We start from the raw sequence: 18,962 nt of genomic DNA on the forward strand, positions 1-18,962 counted from the left end.
GGCGGACACCACCGCTTACCTTCCTGTCTGACACTCTTACCTCATTCTGTTTATGGGGCACCGCGTTAACCCTTCAGGCTCTTCGCTCGTCCAGACAGACATTTGCAAGTCCCGGCAGCCAGCCGGAGAGCCTGTGACAGTGCCCAGTGGTGCCTAATGGCCACCTGTGTCTCTTCCAGTTTGGAGACCTGCTGTTCGAGGAGGAAATGGAGCAGTGTGCTGACCTGTGTCAGCGGGTGCTCCATCACTGCAGCAGTAGCATGGATGTCACCCGGAGCCAAGCCTGCGCCACCCTCTATCTACTCATGCGGTTCAGCTTCGGAGCCACCAGTGTAAGCACGGACCCGCTGGGCGGCCAGAACCAGGAGAGGACACCATTGCAAAGCATGGTGGAGGGGAGCCCTACGGTGTAGCCTTTAGTTATGCCCTGTGAGGAAGACCCCAGGAGTCCGCAGATGAACAATATGAGAGGGCGGGGTAGGAGGGTGTGGGGCTGCCCAGCAGTCAGAGTTCCCTCATGTGGGACAAACACAGGGGTGGCTAAGGATTCACAAAAGCATGTCCTGTACTAAAGTCGGAATAGGGTATAGCTCTGGATGATACCAGGATGGTGTGTGGGTGAGAACGGCAAAAGATTGCTGTCATCTGGACCTGAAAAAAAAATCGGGGTTGGGGGTGAGAAATCGTCTCACTATGTAGCTCTGGCTGTCTTGGATTCACTGTATTAACCAGGCTGGCCTTGAACTCAGAGATCTGCCTGCCTCTGCCTCCCAAGTGCTGCATTTAAAGGCGTGCACCACCATGCCTGGCTTGGACCTGGCTTTTAAGTAATACGTAGACATTTTGTGTGTTCAGTTTCATAGCAAACCTGCGTCTTGGTTTGTGCATATTTAAGGATGCATGCTTGGTATTTTACTTGCTGTCATGTTAGTAAAACATCTTTTTAAAAATGTTTTATAGTCCAAAAGTGGCGGTGCACACCTTTAATCCCAGCACTCAGGAGGCAGAGGCAGGCAGATCTCTGAGTTTGAGGCCAGCCTGTCCTACAGAGTAAGTTCCAGGACAGCCAGGGCTACACAGAGAAACCCTGTCTCAGAAACCAGAGACAGGGGGTGGGGGTGGGGATATTTTATTTTAAATTCTGTAAAAGATCTCTAACCTTAGAAAAGAATTTATAGATGGAACAGGAGGCAGATAAATGGGCTCAGAGAAGAAATGGAGACTCCTTAGGGTTTTGGTTTGCTTTGTCCTATTTTGTCTATTTTGTGTTAATTCTGGAAACTGAACTGCAGACCCCACAATGCTAAATGTTTACTTTACTACTGAGCTGTATCCCTGGCCCCAGCCCTCGTGATTTGTTAGGGAGAACTCTTTAAAAACCTGTAGGGCATGCTGCATGGGCCCTTAAGTACCTGTGATTTTCCATAGCCCTGGGAGAAAAGAAGACATGGAAAGGTACTATTTACTTCAAATCCAAAATCTCAAAAGTGTTGCCTTTGTGGATCTCTGTGAGTTCAAGGCCAGCCTGGTCTACAGAGCAAGTTCCAGGACAGCCAGAGTTACACAGTGAAACCCTGTTTCAAAGAACAAACAAAAATGCTGCCTCAGAAGGTTCCAAGAGACTCTTGACACAAAGCATATATCCTGTGACCAACTTTAGAACAAATCCGCCAGCCTTGCAGTGTGGCAGTGGCCCAAACGCAATGAAAATTTAAAAGGCCCCTGACAGATTTATGGGAGCATACGATCCGTCCAACCCATTCCAACAGTAATGTGAATCTTGTGTGAAGTGTAGCTCACAGTCTGTTGAGAGAAAAGGAAATGCTTAGGACGGGAATGAAAGAAACCCCGGGAGCCGTTTGTGTCTGGCCCCGCATACTCCCGTTAGCTATCTGCTGACTCTCTTGTTCGCTCCGTCTCTTCTGATGCAGAACTTTGCAAGAGTAAAGATGCAGGTAACCATGGCACTGGCATCCTTGGTAGGCAAAGCACCAGACTTCAATGAGGAGCACCTGAGAAAGTCCTTAAGGACCATTCTGGCCTATTCAGAAGAGGACACGGCCATGCGGGCAACTCTTTTTCCCACGCAGGTAGACCCGTGAGCGTAACTTTGTCTTGTGTCTGAGTTCGAGATTACCATTTACAAGCATATACGTTTATGGTTTTGCATATAAGGTTTTGCACATAAAATTATGTGAAATGGATACATGTGATTTGCAGACATTCCTAACCTGTCCTGCAGTTGCATGATCCCAGTGATCAAGAAATGCAACATGCAGAGCACTGTCCTCAACTGCAAGATGCCAAGAGTCTACTAAGGGCGTAGTCCCAGACCATAAGAGCAAAACAAGGAAAGGGACACCTGAGTATGTGGTAACAAATACTATGTAGGATTTAAGAAAGGAGATACAGAGGAACAAGGGTTAGATGCCATTCAGTGGTAGAACCTAGAATACACAAAACCCTGGGATTGACCGACATCACTCCAAAAAGGTAGGTATGTAGGTATGTACATACATACATACATGCATACATACATACATACATACATACATACATGATTGATGAATAGATAGATGGATAGATAGATAGACAGATAGATAGATAGAAGATGGAGACAGACAGACACATGGACAGACAGACACACAGATGGATAGATAGTAAGGGGTGACTAATGAAGAAACAGTGGTCTGGCAATGTGGGAGTAGAGAGGAGTGAAGTTCCTAGAGTAGAATGTAGGGGAGAGGGAGTAAGGAGCATGGATGTAATGGTTTGTGTGTAAGACAGACCAGAAAACTCCCACTTAGGAAGAGCTTGCAGATAAGAATTAGTCCTAAAGAAACTGGGAGGACAGTCTCTTCTGTCTCTCTGCAGAGCCCACATGACAGGTGTCCATGCAACGGATGCAGCCTGCCTGCCTTTAACTCCAGCCCCTAGCCTACCCTGTAGTGGGTTCTCACGCCCTGATATTCCAGAGTGGTTTACACCTTTGCAGTCGACAAACGATCAAGTCTGTCTGCACTTTCTCTGCAGGTGGAGGAGCTTCTCTGCAATCTCAACAGCATTTTATACGACACAGTGAAGATGAGGGAATTCCAGGAGGACCCTGAGATGCTCATGGACCTCATGTACAGGTAAAGGTTCCTGAGCAGAGAAGGGCGTTGTTCTTGTGCATGGTGGTACGCACCTTCAATCCCAGCACCCGGGAGGAAGAGGTGGGATCTCTGAGTTCAAGGCCAGTCTGGTCTACAGAGTGAGTTCCAGGACAGCCAATGCTCCACAGAGAAACCGCCAAACCAAACCAAAACAAAACAAAACGAAAAGACATTAATTGTGATATTTGTGAGTCTGGATATTTGTCTCATTGAGGTTTCACCTTTTTTCTTTTTTTGTTAATTTTTTATTTTTTTTAAATGGATGATTTGTCAGCATGTATGTCTGTGTACCACGTGTCCCTGGAGGCCAGAAGAGGGCATCAAATCCCTCTAGGGCTAGAGTCATAGACAGTGTGGAGCCAGCGTGTGGGTGCTGGGAATCAACCCAGGTCCTGCAGAGCAGTCAGTGATCCTGACCACTGAGCCATCTGTCCAGCCCCAGTGGAGCCCTGTCTGGTGTCACTATCATAGCTAGGATAGGTAGGGCAGTTTGGGAGTAACGTCCGAAAATATACGAACACTAATGGAAAACTGGAGTTGGCTCATTCCAAATTTCCAGAAAGGTTTCCTTAACCAAGTGCAATGTTTGAATATTTTAAAAACATTTTAAATATTCTGTCTAGGATGAGAGAAAAGAGTTATTGTCTGTTATATGAGTTATTTCCCACAGGCTGAACTAAAGTTGTATCCATGAACAGAGAAGTCTAAGTTTTACTTTAGAAGTCACTGTGCTTTAAACCCTTTCTCCTCTGGTCCAGTAGTTTGGGGAGAAATCACTTACACAGGTAAAAATCCTCAGATCCATCAAAGGGAAACAGTACTTTGCCCCCCATAATAACTCTGAGACAAAAGGAAGGAGATTACTTGAGATCCATGAAAATGGACATCATTTTAACAGACTTTTTTCTCCTCAGAAGATTTTTGCTAATGATTCCTTCTTGATATCCAGCACACTCTCGGCACCTAGAGTCGTACGAAATGTTTACCTTTTCTCTCTCTCTCTCTCTTTTAATTGTAAACAAAAATATTATGGGGGATAATAAAACGTACAAGGAGAGAAGAACAAGAAAGTTGAGGTGCCTTCCCTGTAAGAGGGGTGCCACTGAAGGGTTGAACATGAAACTTTCCCAATCTGTCTTCAGAATTGCCAAGAGCTACCAGGCATCCCCTGACCTGCGGCTGACCTGGCTCCAGAACATGGCAGAGAAACACACTAAGAGGAAGTGCTTCACAGAGGCCGCCATGTGCCTGGTGCATGCAGCAGCCTTGGTGGCAGAGTACCTGAGCATGCTGGAGGACCACAGTTACCTGCCTGTGGGCAGCGTCAGCTTTCAGGTGGGACAGACAGGGGCCGCCTTTAGATCAGCATCCAACCAGGGGCTGGGTGCTTCCACCCGAGGGAGTGCGTCCGTCCACAGTCACCACAGGTGTTTCTGGATGTGACGAAGGAAAAAGCCTAGGATGTTTCCACCATTCAAATATCTGGTCCTAGTTGTCTGTGTTGCCGTCGTTGAAAAGCCCTGTGTCAAAGTGTTATCATCATCGCCTTGTCTAATGGCTTCGCCGTCTTTTAAAACATATTCATTACAGTAAATGGTACTTAGAGGTAACGGGAGCTTTGGGAGATATTCGCAGACATTTTAGACATTCGGCCATCCCCATAAGCCTGTGAAGCAGGTAGATAAGGAGGTTAGTGTTACTTCTGTTTCACTGATGTAAGAAATAAGACAGCACTTTTTAAAGATCATTTTAAACTCTTTATAGAACAGTTGTATTTGGCTTATATACTGGCAAGGAGGGCACGGTGGTATAATGATTCCCTCACAAACCAATCCCTCAGGTCCGTTCCCCGACTTTGTGAGATTCCACTCTTGTCCAAAACTAGGAAAGAATCAAATTGACCTGAGATGGGAAAGAAATAGCTCAATGGATGCTTTCTGAGAATAACCTGAAATTTACCTACAGCCAACAAGGGCAAATTGTGTCAGACCTAAAAACTCCTCCAGGGCTGCCCATTATGACCTTGGACTGTTGTTACCGTGTTTTTGTTTTTTAATTTTTTTTTATTTTTTGTTACTGTGTGTTTTAATGCACTACTTAAAGGGCAGGAAAGCCCCAACAATAAGTGTTATGAGTAGGTTTTCTGTAGAGATGACCGTCCCTGCAGCTTACAGGATAGTCATGGCCATCTCCAGCCAGTCGTGGGAAGCTAGAGACAAGCGTTTTACAGTGTTCTTGTTTGAACTTCCGTGGACGAATGTATGAAGGGCTTTGTTCTCATTACTGTTCTTCAACACAATTCGTGATGCTTTCTTTGTAACGGAGAAAGAAAAGACAACTCTAAGTAGCTTTCTCAGGCTTCGAGAAAAAGACACCGAAACTATCGCTGGTGCTTAGCTTCTGGTTTCTCAAGGCCTGTTCATCTTTCGGGCTGAGCCTTATCTGTTCATTCCTGCCTCCCCTCTTGCAGTAACAAGAACACTTGCTCTTTGATTTCATTCTCCACAGATAAATTTTAGTCTCGATTCGGAATGTTTGCTATAAAACCCAGTTAAATTCCCATTCAGAAGCACGAAAGAATTCCATCTGATTCTGAGTCAAGGGAATGAGAAAGTTTAAAGAAATGCCGTAAGCGGTTTGTTCTGCCCACTTGCCTGTTACCATGCTGCTGTAGCGCTGCCCTCCAGCTCCCGCAGGACACCTACACTTGTCCCTTGACATCGAACTGTCCCCCTTTTCTCAGCTCCTCTACCGAGCTATTTCTTCTAGCTCTCTTACGCCTTTTCCTAAACGCTGTACTTTGTTTCTTCCTACCTAATGCTTAAAAATTAACCAAATTTCATTTTTACTTTTATGTTTAATAAGTCTTACTTTATCTGTGCGGTACTTAGAGTTTGGTTGAGTTGCCAAGGTGGGATAGAATTCCAGAACCCCTGGGGAAGTCTATCTTACCCTTATGCGGAGTATACAGATCCATCTTCTTATATACCTTTTTTTTAATTAATCATTTTATTCGTTTACATTTTCAAATGACATCAAATTATATCAAATGATATAACTTCCCAGTTATACCTCCACAACTCCCCTACCCCATCTCCCTTCGCCCCTTTGCCTCTATGAGGGTGCTCTTCCAACCACTCACCCACTCCTGCCTCACCCCTTTAGCATCTCCCCACGCTGGGCCATCAAACCTCCACAGGACCAAAGGCCACCCCTCCCATGAATGCCAAATAAGGCCATGCTCTGCTACATATGCAGCTGGAGCCATGGCTCCTCCCTCCATGTGTACTCTTTGGTTGGTGGTTTAGTCTTTGGGAGCTCTGGGGGGTCCAGTTAGTTGATGTTGTTCTTCATATGGGATTGCAATCGTCTTCAGCTCCTCCAGTCCTTCCCCTAGCTCCTCCATTTTGGTACCCCGGCTTAGTCTGATGGTTGGCTGTGAGTATCTGCATCTGTATTGGTCAGGTGCTGGTAGAACCCCTCAGGGAACAGCCATACCAGGCTCCTGTTGGCAAGTGCTTCTTGGTGTCAGCAATGGTGTCAGGGCTTGGTGTCCGCATCTGAGCCTTCTTATCTTCAGATGCCCCTGTAACATGCGCAGAGAGGACGCTTAACATCCACCGCCATGTTCTCTCAGCTGCCTCCCCCTCGTTCCTCTCTTTATATATCTTTATCCATTCCTTTTTCTTTTTTTTTTTTTTGGTTTTTTTGTTTTTGTTTCTTTTGGCTTTTGTTTGTTTTGTTTTGTAGTATTGTCGTTATTTGAAACAGGGTCTTGCGATACCACCCTGGCTAGCCTGGTACTCGCCACGTTGAACAGCAGCCTTAAACTCACAGAGATCCGCCTGCCCTGTGTCACTCAAGTTCCGGGATTAAAGGCCACCATGGCTGGCTATCCATTCCTTCTTTTACAGACTATTCATTGAACATTTATCCCATCCACACGGACTTTATATTCTAGCAAGAGTCAATTTGGAAATGGGTGCTGGAAAGTGAGTGATACCAAGCCCACATTAACCTAAGGAGACATGGAATTCATCAGCCTGTGCGGGGAAACTAGCCCTCAGTACTTGCCAATCCAGACCTAAAATCCGAACTCATCCACCTTCGGTGGTGTGGGCATCATTCTTCATAGGCAGAATTTCCTCACTGAAGATGCTAGATTGAGATTCAAGAAAAGATAAATCCCTTCTTTCTAGAGTTGCAAAAAATGTCTCAGGGCATCTTATTGGTTCTGACCAGGTAATGTGTTTATCCCTGAACCAATCATAACGGTCAAAGTAGTAAGATGGTGTGTTATCTATCCCATAGTCACAGGTCACATTGAGAAAATTAAGATACTTTATGTCACAAAAGAATAAAGGAATTCAGAGAGTATTAGCAACAGGTATCCTCTATTGACTACTTTCTCTCTTTCCTTCCCCCTTTCTTCCTTCCCTCCTTTCTTCCTTCCTTCCTTTCTTCCTTCCTTCTTCCCTCCCTCACTCCCTCTTTTTCTTTGACAGGATCTCACTGCTCTTGAACTCAGAGAGATCCATCTGCCTCTGCCTCACAAGTGCTGGGATTTTAGGCTTTTACTACCATGCCTGCCTCTACAGCCAATTTCTTAAACATCCTGCTTTAGTTTTTAATCTTGCTGTACTCCGATAAGATTAAGCCTTTGGGAAAGACTTGTAAAGCAGAGATAATGTTCAGGAGAAATAACTTGGAAGGCAGTGAGGTCCAAGCCACTGAGATCATCGGAATTCTAACCCTGGAGTACAAGCAACACTGACCTCACAAGCACAGATATGATAGTTACGTTTACACCCTCACTCTGAAGCCAGGAGTGTCTGCCCAGAATCTTTCCCCCATGACTTACAGCTCCTGAGCTGCCCAGCACATGCTGTTCCTCTAGGAGTAGGAAAGTCTCATACAGTTCCAGTAGTGCTAGGGTCCTAAGCCATTAGATTCCTTCAGGTGAATTTCTTGTCCCCTCTGCCATCAGTTCATCATAATGATTCACATTTTGAAGAAAGATTGGTCACAGAGGACTTTGAAAAACTCTGTGTTCATAAAACTGTATTCCAATGTAACTGTGAGGGGACAGGCTATGGCAACTGCCTCCTTATGGGCAGTTCTTCATAAAGAAGATCCCGTGACCTTGTTCACCAAATCAGAAGGTGGACAGCCTATATTTCACAAAGTGCATCTGAGCAATTGCTGAGGGAGTTCTGAAGTATAACCCAACTTCCAGGGGACAGAGCGTTACCGTTGTGAGCCATGCCTGCTACGTGCTAGGCAGTAGGAAGGCGTGGCCTGTGCTCTCTGCAGTTCCTACACAGTGGACGTTTCCCAATCTTCTCTATACCATACTCACCTCTTCCATTGTTGGAAGCCAAGAGTGGCTCTCGGCCTATCAGGGCCTGTAATGTTCCTGCCTGGATCAGAGCTTGGATGAGGCACGTGGAGTGTGTGCAGCATAAAATGCAAAGTGAAACTCGCTGTCAGAGTCCAGCAGGTCCCTAGTCAGCAGTCCCAGGACCCTGAACATGAATACTGCCTGAAGGCTGTGCCCTGGGTTTCCTGTTTGAGCCAACCCTGCCCAAGATATGACATTCCCTGTTAAGAGGCTCTCATGTCTGTAGTTCACAGGAAGGGAAACCACAGAGACGAAAGGTGAGTGAGTGCAGCTTCTGAACTACGTAACAGCATCCATAAAGACATTCTCGTCCATTACTTCCCTATGTAACATTGCACTTCTGTAGCTCAAGGTCAGGATGGCAGGAGCAGCGTCAGCAAAACAGGAATCCGTTTTCTACTCACCGGCCTTGCCCTTCTAATCCAGGACTCCCTGTGTTTTCGAGGGTTATCTCGCTAACAGTAAAGCTGTTTCAGCTAAACTGCTGTTACACTAAGGGAAGTGTCCTTTCTAGAATGTTGCTTCGTGGTTAAAAATTGTGGAGTTTGATGACAAGTTTGCTTACCTCTTCCATCTCTGGAAGCCAAGAGTGGCTCTCGGCCTATCAGGGGGATTAATGTCCCTTCCGGGATAAGCGCTTGATGAGGCATGAGGGGTGTGTGCAACACAAAATGCAAAGAGAAACTCGCTGTCAGAGGCAAGCAGGTCTCAAGTCAGCAGTTCCAGGAGGCTGAACATGAGCGCCTTTCAAAATGAGTGGCCACCAGAAGTTCACATCGTTGGAATCACAGACTCGTAGTAATCATGGTCCGGTGAAGGTGGTAGAGCTTAGCTTCTTTATCTGTCTGGGTTTCCTGGTGCCCTGTTTGTCAAGTCTTGTGCTCCCTGGGCTCATAGTGGGTTCTCTTGCAGAATATTTCTTCCAATGTGCTTGAGGAATCTGCAGTCTCCGATGACACCTTGTCACCTGATGAGGACGGTGTATGCTCTGGTCGCTACTTCACTGAGAGTGGCCTGGTGGGCCTCCTGGAGCAGGCTGCAGAGCTCTTCAGCACGGTCAGTGTCTACAGGGCTCATTCAACCCTGCATCGCACTCAGAGGAGCATGCAGGGCAGGGCTGGGCCTAGATGGGTGTTCCCAGATTGGCCCAGCGGAGCGTTCGATGTCCACAATTGCATCAGCTCTCCAAGTGGGGAAGAGAACGCCTTTCGCTGTGGACATACTTAATTCCACAGCATACGCATTAGCCAGGAGTAGTTTCAGTGTTGTTTCTGTTTAATGGAGCAGAAAGTAAGCCACAGAGAGCATCAGAGATGAGGCATAATCTCAGAAAAAATAGGGGAGGAGCCCCTGAGAATCTATAATGTCTTCTACACCTGACACTCAACAGGTCTTCAAAACCGTGCATAGCAGGGCAGCTCAGAGAGCTGTAAACAGCAGAAGCCACAGAGCCATCCCTTAGCCCGATCTGGGTCTCCTAGTAAGAGAAAAAGCACAGAGCTACAGTTCAGGTCATGGTAGCAAGCCACTTGTAGTTTTCCATTTTAACTGTTGCCCCTGCCCCCACAGTGAAACCACGTAAGTGTAATACTTTATTTACCTGGTCAGTCAGTCTGTTTTCCTCCCTGTGATTTTCATTCTCTCCTCTTCACCTCCAGACTCCCTCCCCATACTGCTAACGTTTGCATTCACTGCCTTTATTTCCCTATCTTTTTTCCTAGAAAACTTTTCCAGAAAAGACTTTTTAACTTAATTTTTAGTTAAAAAACTAGCTTTCTTATTACATTTTCCCATAGGCATATTATTGTATTTTTTCCATATATATACACACTCATACACATATACCCTTATTTTCCTGAAATCCTAGAAAATCAATTGGTTAGAACCATATTAGCTCCCTTGAGGCCCTGAGTCTGGCTAGAGGAAAACCTCTGATAAACTCAAAAGCCACAGGCACATCTCTCCAAGCCCCTCGAGGCCTGGGCCATCTCCTCCAGTTTTCAGTTTGTGAAACGCTTCCTCCCTAGTTAGTATTGCCATATGGGGTAGCAATGTTCCTTGACCATAAAGATAGCAATGTGCCTGGTTTGACCCGAAGACGTCCAGACAGGCCTGGATTCCATAAAGCACTGTGATGCTCTTGTATGTGTTATTTGCATAATTAACTCGTCCCTTGTCTTAAACTTCCAGTGCATTAAATGATCTCCTCTTTCCCAGGGAGGCTTGTACGAGACAGTTAATGAGGTCTACAAGCTGGTCATTCCCATCCTGGAAGCACATAGAGATTTCCGGAAGCTGACCTCTACTCACGACAAGCTGCAGAAGGCCTTTGACAACATCATCAACAAGGTAGCTGGGGATGGGCCTGGTCCGTGGGTTCTGTGAGCCGGTGTCACGTGACCCTGCCCTAGTGCTGCACCACCATCTCCCTGGCTATAGATTTCCCCTGAGCTCATCTTCACTGCAACTTTCCATGAGAGGAGGAAGGGCCGGCAATCCAGTGTGGCAAGTCGGATTGCTTTATAGCTAGGAAATGTAAGAAGATTGAGTTAAACAAAGGCCCCAGAAGCCTCTCATTGGATGTCTTTTGTCATCAGTTCTGGGGTTTATTACGTAAATATTAAGTCTGCTTAACAAAGGGGATCTTCTTAATGAGAGTAAATGAGAGTAAATTGTTTGCAGCCCAATAACCAGTCCTTTTAGCCCAGTGGGTCACCGGTAACAACACAGCTAAGAACGCTTCTCTTTACTCCTGTGACAGGACCATAAGAGGATGTTTGGAACTTACTTCCGAGTTGGTTTCTACGGATCCAAATTTGGGGATTTGGATGAGCAGGAATTTGTGTACAAGGAACCTGCAATTACAAAGCTCCCCGAGATCTCACATAGACTAGAGGTGAGAAAATGAGACTGTGCTTGACCTTGTACATTCCGGAATAAGGCAATATGTCACTTTCAAAATACGTTCATGGCTGGCCTCTAAATTTTCTACCTTACATTTGTAGCACGGGGGAGTGGGCAAGATTGTGAATACCATACACATTTGGACATTTTTCTCTTGAATTCTGTGTGTGTTTCAGAGTTTAAAGTTTAAATCTTGAAGTGATTTTCCAAGACTGTATAAAATTCAGTCAGCATCCATCGTTATAGCCCCCTTCCATGCATGACCACTGTGTACCACGCACAGGCACTGGGCATGTTGCTTGAAGGTTCTCATCTCAATTTGGAAGCCATCCGACAAAACTGCAGAATCATTCCCTCCACCTTCAGCGGTGAGACCGTCCTTAAGTTGTCCCCTAATAGCACACTCCTCTCAGATACAAAGCGGCTGGAAAGTAGCGATGGCTAGCCCCAGCTAAAACCTGGCAGCTACACTGTGAAACAGAAAACAGTAGTGAGTTCTGAAAGGACAGAGCAAAAGAAATAGCATAAAGAAAGGCTGAGAAAACTGAAGCAGAAACTGAGAGGAGCAAGCGTAAGAGCCCTCTCGGGCAGAGACCGGGGTCCTGTGAAGAGCTGACATCTAACCACCGACTCCTCCCTACTTATGCTCCTATGCCACACTTTGACTGTGTCCCCTCTTATGACTGGAAAGCTTAAAAAGTGTCGCTCAATTGTCTCTTGTACTATTCAACCCCGCCAAGAGGACAAGACTCAACTCTGAGAAGCCGTGGCCTAGTCAGGTTGGGTAGCTTGTCCAAAGTCATTTACTTCACAACAAGGAAAACTAGCCATCGGCCCAGACTCTTAACTCCCTAATATTGTGTCCTCTGCTTAGGATTAGAAATATGTTTCTTGTCTCCTTGCACACTGTGGCTTGTGACATTATGGGAAGTCTGGCCCCTCCAAATTTTCAGGGTACAAAATACAAAATGTAAATCATGCCTTACCCATGGAGCTTCTTCCAAAAGTCTGATGATGTTGGCTGAATTTGAGAGCACGCATCTGTACTGTAGGGAACACCTAGTATTCGAGTGTGCTGAACGTCCTTAGACTTTTATTTCTGGTTCAGGAAGTGCTTAAGTTTGCTTTTTAGCTCAGAGGGACCATCAATAATCAGCAAATCTTGCCTTGTGCTTGTTCCAAAGAATTGCAAGCTTTCAAAATGAGTTTTACATACCCTGGGCCTCTTTTCCCTAGGGATTTTATGGCCAGTGTTTTGGTGCCGAGTTTGTGGAAGTGATAAAGGACTCTACTCCCGTGGATAAAACCAAGTTGGATCCTAACAAGGTATGGAGAAAATTGACTAAAAGCAGTCATCAGACTCTACCCTGAAAGAAGAAAATGACATTTTGGGTCTGGACTACCTCAGTCCTTCAAATGTAACCATGTTCAGTTTGGTTTTTTTTTTTTTTTGAGGGGTGCACACACACATGTATAAGTAGAGTGTATGAAGGCCCACCTTCCTATATATGACCACATGTGCAAGCTAAAGTTTAGCACCTGGTGTCTTTATCATGAACCACTTTCTTTTTAATACCTGGGGTTCCCTGTTTGGCCAGTAAACAGTGGGGTCAACCGTCCCCACCACCCCAGCACTGGAGATACACATGTGCAAGGCGGTGGCTTTTCTGTGGGTACCAGGGAGCTGAACGAGGGTTCTCATTTTACCCACTTCTCCTTTTTAGAATTTTTTGACAGGTTCTGGCTATGTAACTCAGTCTGGCCACACCCCAGCTCTGTGTTTATATAAAGCATTTCTCATCATCCCCCTACAGCCCTTAGGACTAGGTTTGGTTGTTTCCATTTTATAAGATAAGAAAGCTGAGGCTTGGAAAGGTCGGACCACTTTCCAAGATGACATTAATGGCAGAGCCACGACTCTCACAAGAGGTCTGATTCCACCCACATTCTTCTTAATTACTGTGGCTCATTAGAACATTTCTGTAAACTGTTTAAACTTTCTACTTAAAGCAAGCTTTAAAATTCCAACCTCTGGGCCTGGAGAGATGGTTCAGCAGTTAAGAGCACTTCCTGCTCTCGCAAAGGACCCAAGTTTGGTTCCCTGCACCCACATCAGTCTATCAGTCTGTAACTCCAGCTGCATGGCATCAGTCCCCTGCAGAAATGCATGCACACTTATGGCAAATACAAACTGTGTGTGGACCTGTGTGTGTGTGTGTGTGTGTGTGTGTGTGTGTGTGTGTGTGCATGCATGTGTGCGTGCGTGTATGTAAGTAAATACAGCGGCTTCTGGCTGGCCATACTTAGTGGCTCCATTCTTTAAACTGCAGGCATTCCTTCTAGAGATGTTCAGGATGGCTGTGGTAAGGGAGGCAACACCAGGGCCATAGGCTTCATTGTTCCCGGTTCCACACCAAGGTTCCATCCCATGCTGAGATGATAGTGCTGTGCATTTCTGATGCTGACAGCTCATATGTAGCACGTGACTTCACAAGTTCAAGACTGCCCTTGTTTCAAACATGAGCCTCAGCTGAGGCCCCCACACCACCCGTGCTTCTAGCTGACTACAAATTTAGGAATTCTTACGACACCCTTGGGTTAGATTAACTCTCCCGGATAAGCTCAAGGACTGACAACAGAACCACAGTTCTGATTACAGTTGTACAATAATGGATTCACAGAGTACAAGGTCAGAAGGAAGGCCTCTCCATGTGGGTCCCTGAGTTCTGCCTTCCAGAATTGCAGAAAGATGATCTGATAGGGAGGGATTGGCCAAATGCATGTTTTTCGACATTTGTCCAAACGCTCTCTTGAGAGAGCCTGAGCTGGGGCCTGAGAGCAGTCAAGATAAGCACTGGACAGAAATGTTTGGAGTCCTTGGAGGATAAGGCTGGCTGTGTGCCCAAGTGCCCTTCCCAGCGTCAGGGCCTTTCCCCTCTTTTAGAATTCCCAGGGCAGGTTGTGAGTTTAGAAAGAGAATCCTAACCCAAAATCACACCCAGATTTCATTATTCTAAAGCGTGATTTACACTGTGAGGTCAGTGAGCCACCCTTCCTCCTCTCTGGGAGGTGTCCCACCCTGAAACGTTGATCATTTCCATTCCTTTCCTTGTGTTTTTAAAGAACTCTTCTTTATTAACAAGCACCCACCCCCTCCCCCACCTCCCTCTCTCCCTTCCCCCGCCTCCCTCCCCCCTCTCTCTCCTGTGTGTGTGTATGTGGTGTGTGTGTGTGTGTGTGTATGTGTAATTCACTGATGTGTCATTTGGATACATATACATAGCCAGTACCTTGACAGTCAAGGTACAAAACCACCCTGTTCCTCTGAAAGGTTTGCCCAGCCTCTTTGCCACCACTCCCTAATTCCTTCAGTGGTCACCAAGCTGAGCGATGGACCCCGATCTGTGTAGACTTGTCTGTCTGGAGGTGCCCATGTGGCACATGCAGCCCTTTGAAGCTGACTTCTATTCAGCCTAGCCCATCCGTGACTCACCAAGTTGAAATGCTTCTTCCTTTTCATGCTAAGTGTCATTCGCTGTGTTGATATGCCACACTTTGCTTAGTATCTCTACTAGAGGGACACTTGGGCGCTTTCTAGTTGTTTATTGTGGACAATGTTGCTCTAGATCAGTGGTTCTCAACCGTCCTAACGCTGTGACCCTTTAATACAGTTTATGTCGTGACGACCCCAACCATAAAATTACTTCACAACTGTAATTTTGCTTTTGTTATGAACTGTGATGTGAATATCTGATGTGCACTAATATGCCACCCACCCCTGTAAAAGGGTAGTTCCACACGGGGTCATGAACAGCACCTCTCAAGCATGGCCTTGTTGAGACCGATTATTACCTTCATTCCTGTTGTGTTTTGTGAATTTCCTGAGAAATACATTTCTGTTCACCTCATATAGTGAGGGCAACAACAGATCAAAGAAAGGGTTCTCTTCAAGTCTAACTTGGTAAATCGATGAATTTATTGGTGTTATTTACAGAGCATGGGTACTCATAATACACTGTACTACTGTGAAACCCTCTATGTGATTTACGGGCAGCTACTCCACCAAAGAAGCCCCTCCCCTCAGCAAGGGTTTGCAGCTTAATCTTTGGGGAAGAGTGGAAAACAGCAGAGGAGGGGCAGACATCATCAGTGCGGAGAGCGCCACAGTAGCCTACCCTCTTCCTTCATACATCAAGAGAGCAATAAGCACACCCAAGCTAGGGAGAACCCCACACGAGTACTGCGTACACGAGTGGGAGTGGGGTTCTTGTGTGGGCGGCATTTGACTGCATGAGGAGCCTTGGCTTACAGAGCAGCCATGCTGCACTCTGCATTCCTGGTGCTCATTCGAACATTCCAGCCGCTCCATTCTGGCAAACACTTGCTGTTGTACATTTCCTCAGTCTAAGCATTTGCACTACCTAGGGAGCAGGCCCTCATTATGGATGACTTTGCCATGCTAGAGAGGGGGCAGGTGAACCCATCTCTTCCTTTAAGCATGTTCCCTTCCACAACCTCAGGGTCCTTTCTTTGCCTGAGGTGGAGAGGAGAAAGGGCAGGTTCTGAATTCCAGCCTGAGGTGTTTGGCATTGGTGGTTTTCCAGATTGGAAAGGAATGTTGGGCTCTGTCCCAGCATGCATCTCTTTGGCTGAATGGCTCGTCTCTTCCTGTCTCCTCACCTCTTCCCCCAGGCCTACATACAGATCACTTTTGTGGAGCCTTACTTTGATGAGTATGAGATGAAAGACAGGGTGACCTACTTCGAGAAGAATTTCAACCTTCGGAGGTTCATGTACACCACCCCCTTCACCCTGGAGGGGAGGCCCCGGGGAGAGCTGCACGAGCAGCATCGCAGGAACACGGTGCTCACCACCATGCATGCCTTCCCCTACATCAAGACCAGGATCCGAGTCAGCCAGAAAGAGGAGGTAATGCACCCCGAGGGAAGTGGCCACCTCTGGGAAAGGGGGGCCTGGATGATCTCCCAGACCCACACACCAGCTCTACCTCGTGAGACTGAAGGGAACCCTAAAGGAAGGGAAGAGAAGGGCTGGGCTCAGTGGCACTGAGGAATCAGGGGCAGGTGGATGGCTGTGCATTCAAGGCCAGCCTTATCTGCATAACAAGTTCCAAGGCAACCAGGACGACATGGTAAGACTCAACAAACATGTGCCAGCCCTGGGACTACTATGATCCCAGTAGTCCAGAGCCTGAGGCAGGAGCATCTTGAGTTGGAGAGCATCCTGGGTTGCATAGCAAGTCTAAGGCACCCAGATCTTGTCTGAATAAACCAGGGCTGGAGAGGTAGCTCAACGGTAGGACATTTGTCTGGCTTGGGCAAAGATATCCTTGAAATATTGCCTCAAGGCTATTCGTTCACTCTTGTGGGGCCAAGGAATCTCATTCAGTTAATTATACCTTTGAAAACAGTATTAAATATTTAGCTCTTTAAAGTTATTTATGTAGCATATTTACATATTTAGTGTATCCATTTTAATTATAAGCTTATATGTCTATATAGTCCCTTCATATTCTTATGTTTTATATCCATAACTATGAATTGGCATATTGAAGGAAAATTTTACATATATACAGAATTTGAATTTTTACCCTTGAAAAAATGAGAACTTTGCATACATGTAAGCTCTCCCGAGCAGATAGGAAGGAACCCGTTGCCCGGCGTGGTGTCACACACCTTTAATCCCAGCATTTGAGAGGCAGAGGCAGGTAGATCTCTTGAGTTCAAATCTCCATGGTCTACAGAGTTCTAGGACAGCCAAGGGCTACACAGAGAAACCCTGTCTATAGCAGAGATCGTCTGCAGTCTTTGCAGCCCATTGGATGTGAAGAGTTTACTGCTACCCTATAGAGTGTGTCCCACTGCTGTGATCAAATGCCTGGTGGGACCAACTTAGGAGCAGATTCACTGTAACTCAGTCTTCAAGGTCTCGTCCACTCCGGTGAAGAAGGAATGGCAGAGCTGTTCCATGCAACCATAGCAACCAGGAGGCAGACAACAAGGCTTCCAGGAAGGGACAAGGAAAACTACAGCCCCAAGGGGTTATGCTCCCATAAACCTATACCACCCAGCTAGGTCCCACAGTCTACACTCCGTGAGAGACTCATCCACTGGTTATGTTACAGGTTTCTGTTGGAAACCAAGACCCCAGTTCATGGATCTGTGGGTATATTTCATATTCAAACATCTGTGCATCCACAGATTTCAATACGGATGGAGAGAACAATTTCCAGAACCATCTTTCCAGGGAGACGTGAATGCCTGTATTTAAATTTTGTCTTTTATGCAATGTTTTTCTCCAGTATTAGGTACTGGATTCAGAGCTTCATGCTTACCAAAATATTGCACACTATGCCCCATTCTTCTGTAAAAAAAAAAAAAAAAAACAAAAAAACAAAAAACCAGAAAATATAGACCTAAAGGCCTGTAGGTGTCTCGGGCATTGTTATATTGTGAATTGCTGGAGAGGGAATCACAAACAAGCAGCCCCATGTAGTGCTCTATATGGGAAGAACACAGTTGCAGCCTGTACAGCAACCTGCTCCTGGCCCCAGATTCTTCCAGTGGCTGTGCACGAGGCACTTGGCTCCAACCTCTTAGTAAAAATGTTGGCAAGAAAGGCCTTAGGTACTTTGGAAGGCTTTAACCCATTTTAATAGAGTCTATCAAGAAGATCTCTCAAGCCTCAGAATTATGCATCGCACCATCCTTCCATTTTCTCCTCAAAATTCTTATGTGTCAACTTAGAAACCACCTCTTTATCCTGGACTGCAGCCTTCTCTGATTCCTGGCTTGACTCACCGCAACTCAGCATTGTCTGTCTTGTATAAACCACACCCAGTTCTCAGTCTGCCCTCTGTGATTCAGAATGAGGTCTTAAAAATCCTTATGAACTGACAGTGTGAGCGGATGGCTTCTGGATCTTGATGAGCCTAGCCCAACACTTCTTCTCCAGTTGTCTCGTGCATACCTAATGTGACAGGAATTTTTATAGCAACTCACTTTCATGACGTCCCACCCAAGCATCCAGCTTGATCTTCCCAGAAGCAGCTCTCTTTCCACACCCTGACTTCATCCGTTTATATGTTGTTCATCAAAACAACAACTGTAACAGGCCTAATCAAGTCAGTGAGCATGTAGAGGACTTGCAACCATCCACTCCATGCGGTAGGAGCTGCATGGGCCGAACTGGCTGGAGAGCAGCCATCTAGACTGCCGTTGAGTGATGTAGCTTCCTCAGGGAGGAGGAGTCACAGGGGAGAGGAGCCTGCCCTGGAGACTGTCGATAGAAAGGTGTGGGGAAGGCATCTAGTGTGTGGTGCTTACTGTTTTAGACTTTTAAACACTGAAATATTCTGGGCACAATACAGAGAAGCACTGTCTATAAAAGTGTCCTTCTAGCTATGTGCAATGCCCTAGTACTACTCCCCGTCTTCCATGCTGTGTAACTAAGTGGCCCAGACTGGATGACAGGAAAAACAG

At 46.1% G+C, this 18,962-nt stretch overlaps 1 protein-coding gene and 1 long non-coding RNA gene across 5 annotated transcripts in view; one reads left to right on the top strand and one right to left on the bottom strand.

The window, feature by feature from the left end:
- The window catches only part of Dock8 (dedicator of cytokinesis 8), a 191,425-nt gene that overhangs the window by 163,352 nt on the left and 9,111 nt on the right, over positions 1 to 18,962 (top strand). For all 3 annotated transcript variants that reach the window (XR_015636764.1, NM_001037793.2, XM_087583984.1), the window contains 9 exon segments: positions 180 to 332; positions 1,932 to 2,090; positions 3,034 to 3,134; positions 4,298 to 4,490; positions 9,469 to 9,612; positions 10,774 to 10,905; positions 11,318 to 11,452; positions 12,697 to 12,786; positions 16,153 to 16,389. Coding sequence is in view for 2 of the 3 variants with exons in the window: in NM_001037793.2 (NP_001032882.2) it covers positions 180 to 332; positions 1,932 to 2,090; positions 3,034 to 3,134; positions 4,298 to 4,490; positions 9,469 to 9,612; positions 10,774 to 10,905; positions 11,318 to 11,452; positions 12,697 to 12,786; positions 16,153 to 16,389 (1,344 nt within the window). In the remaining variant the exon portion in view is untranslated.
- Positions 6,163 to 12,561, bottom strand: LOC147997084 (uncharacterized). Of its 2 annotated transcripts, XR_015653123.1 has the most exons (3): positions 12,447 to 12,561; positions 9,122 to 10,033; positions 6,163 to 6,741 (listed from the first exon to the last, which is right to left on the bottom strand). It is a non-coding gene; the product is annotated as an uncharacterized LOC147997084 (long non-coding RNA). The 2 variants fall into 2 exon arrangements; XR_015653121.1 differs by lacking the exon at positions 12,447 to 12,561 and having other exon boundaries at positions 8,515 to 9,442.

The sequence above is a fragment of the Rattus norvegicus genome, chromosome 1 (assembly GCF_021556685.1).
Source record: "Rattus norvegicus strain SHRSP/BbbUtx chromosome 1, alternate assembly SHRSP_T2T, whole genome shotgun sequence".
In the NCBI taxonomy this organism is placed as follows: Eukaryota; Metazoa; Chordata; class Mammalia; order Rodentia; family Muridae; genus Rattus; species Rattus norvegicus.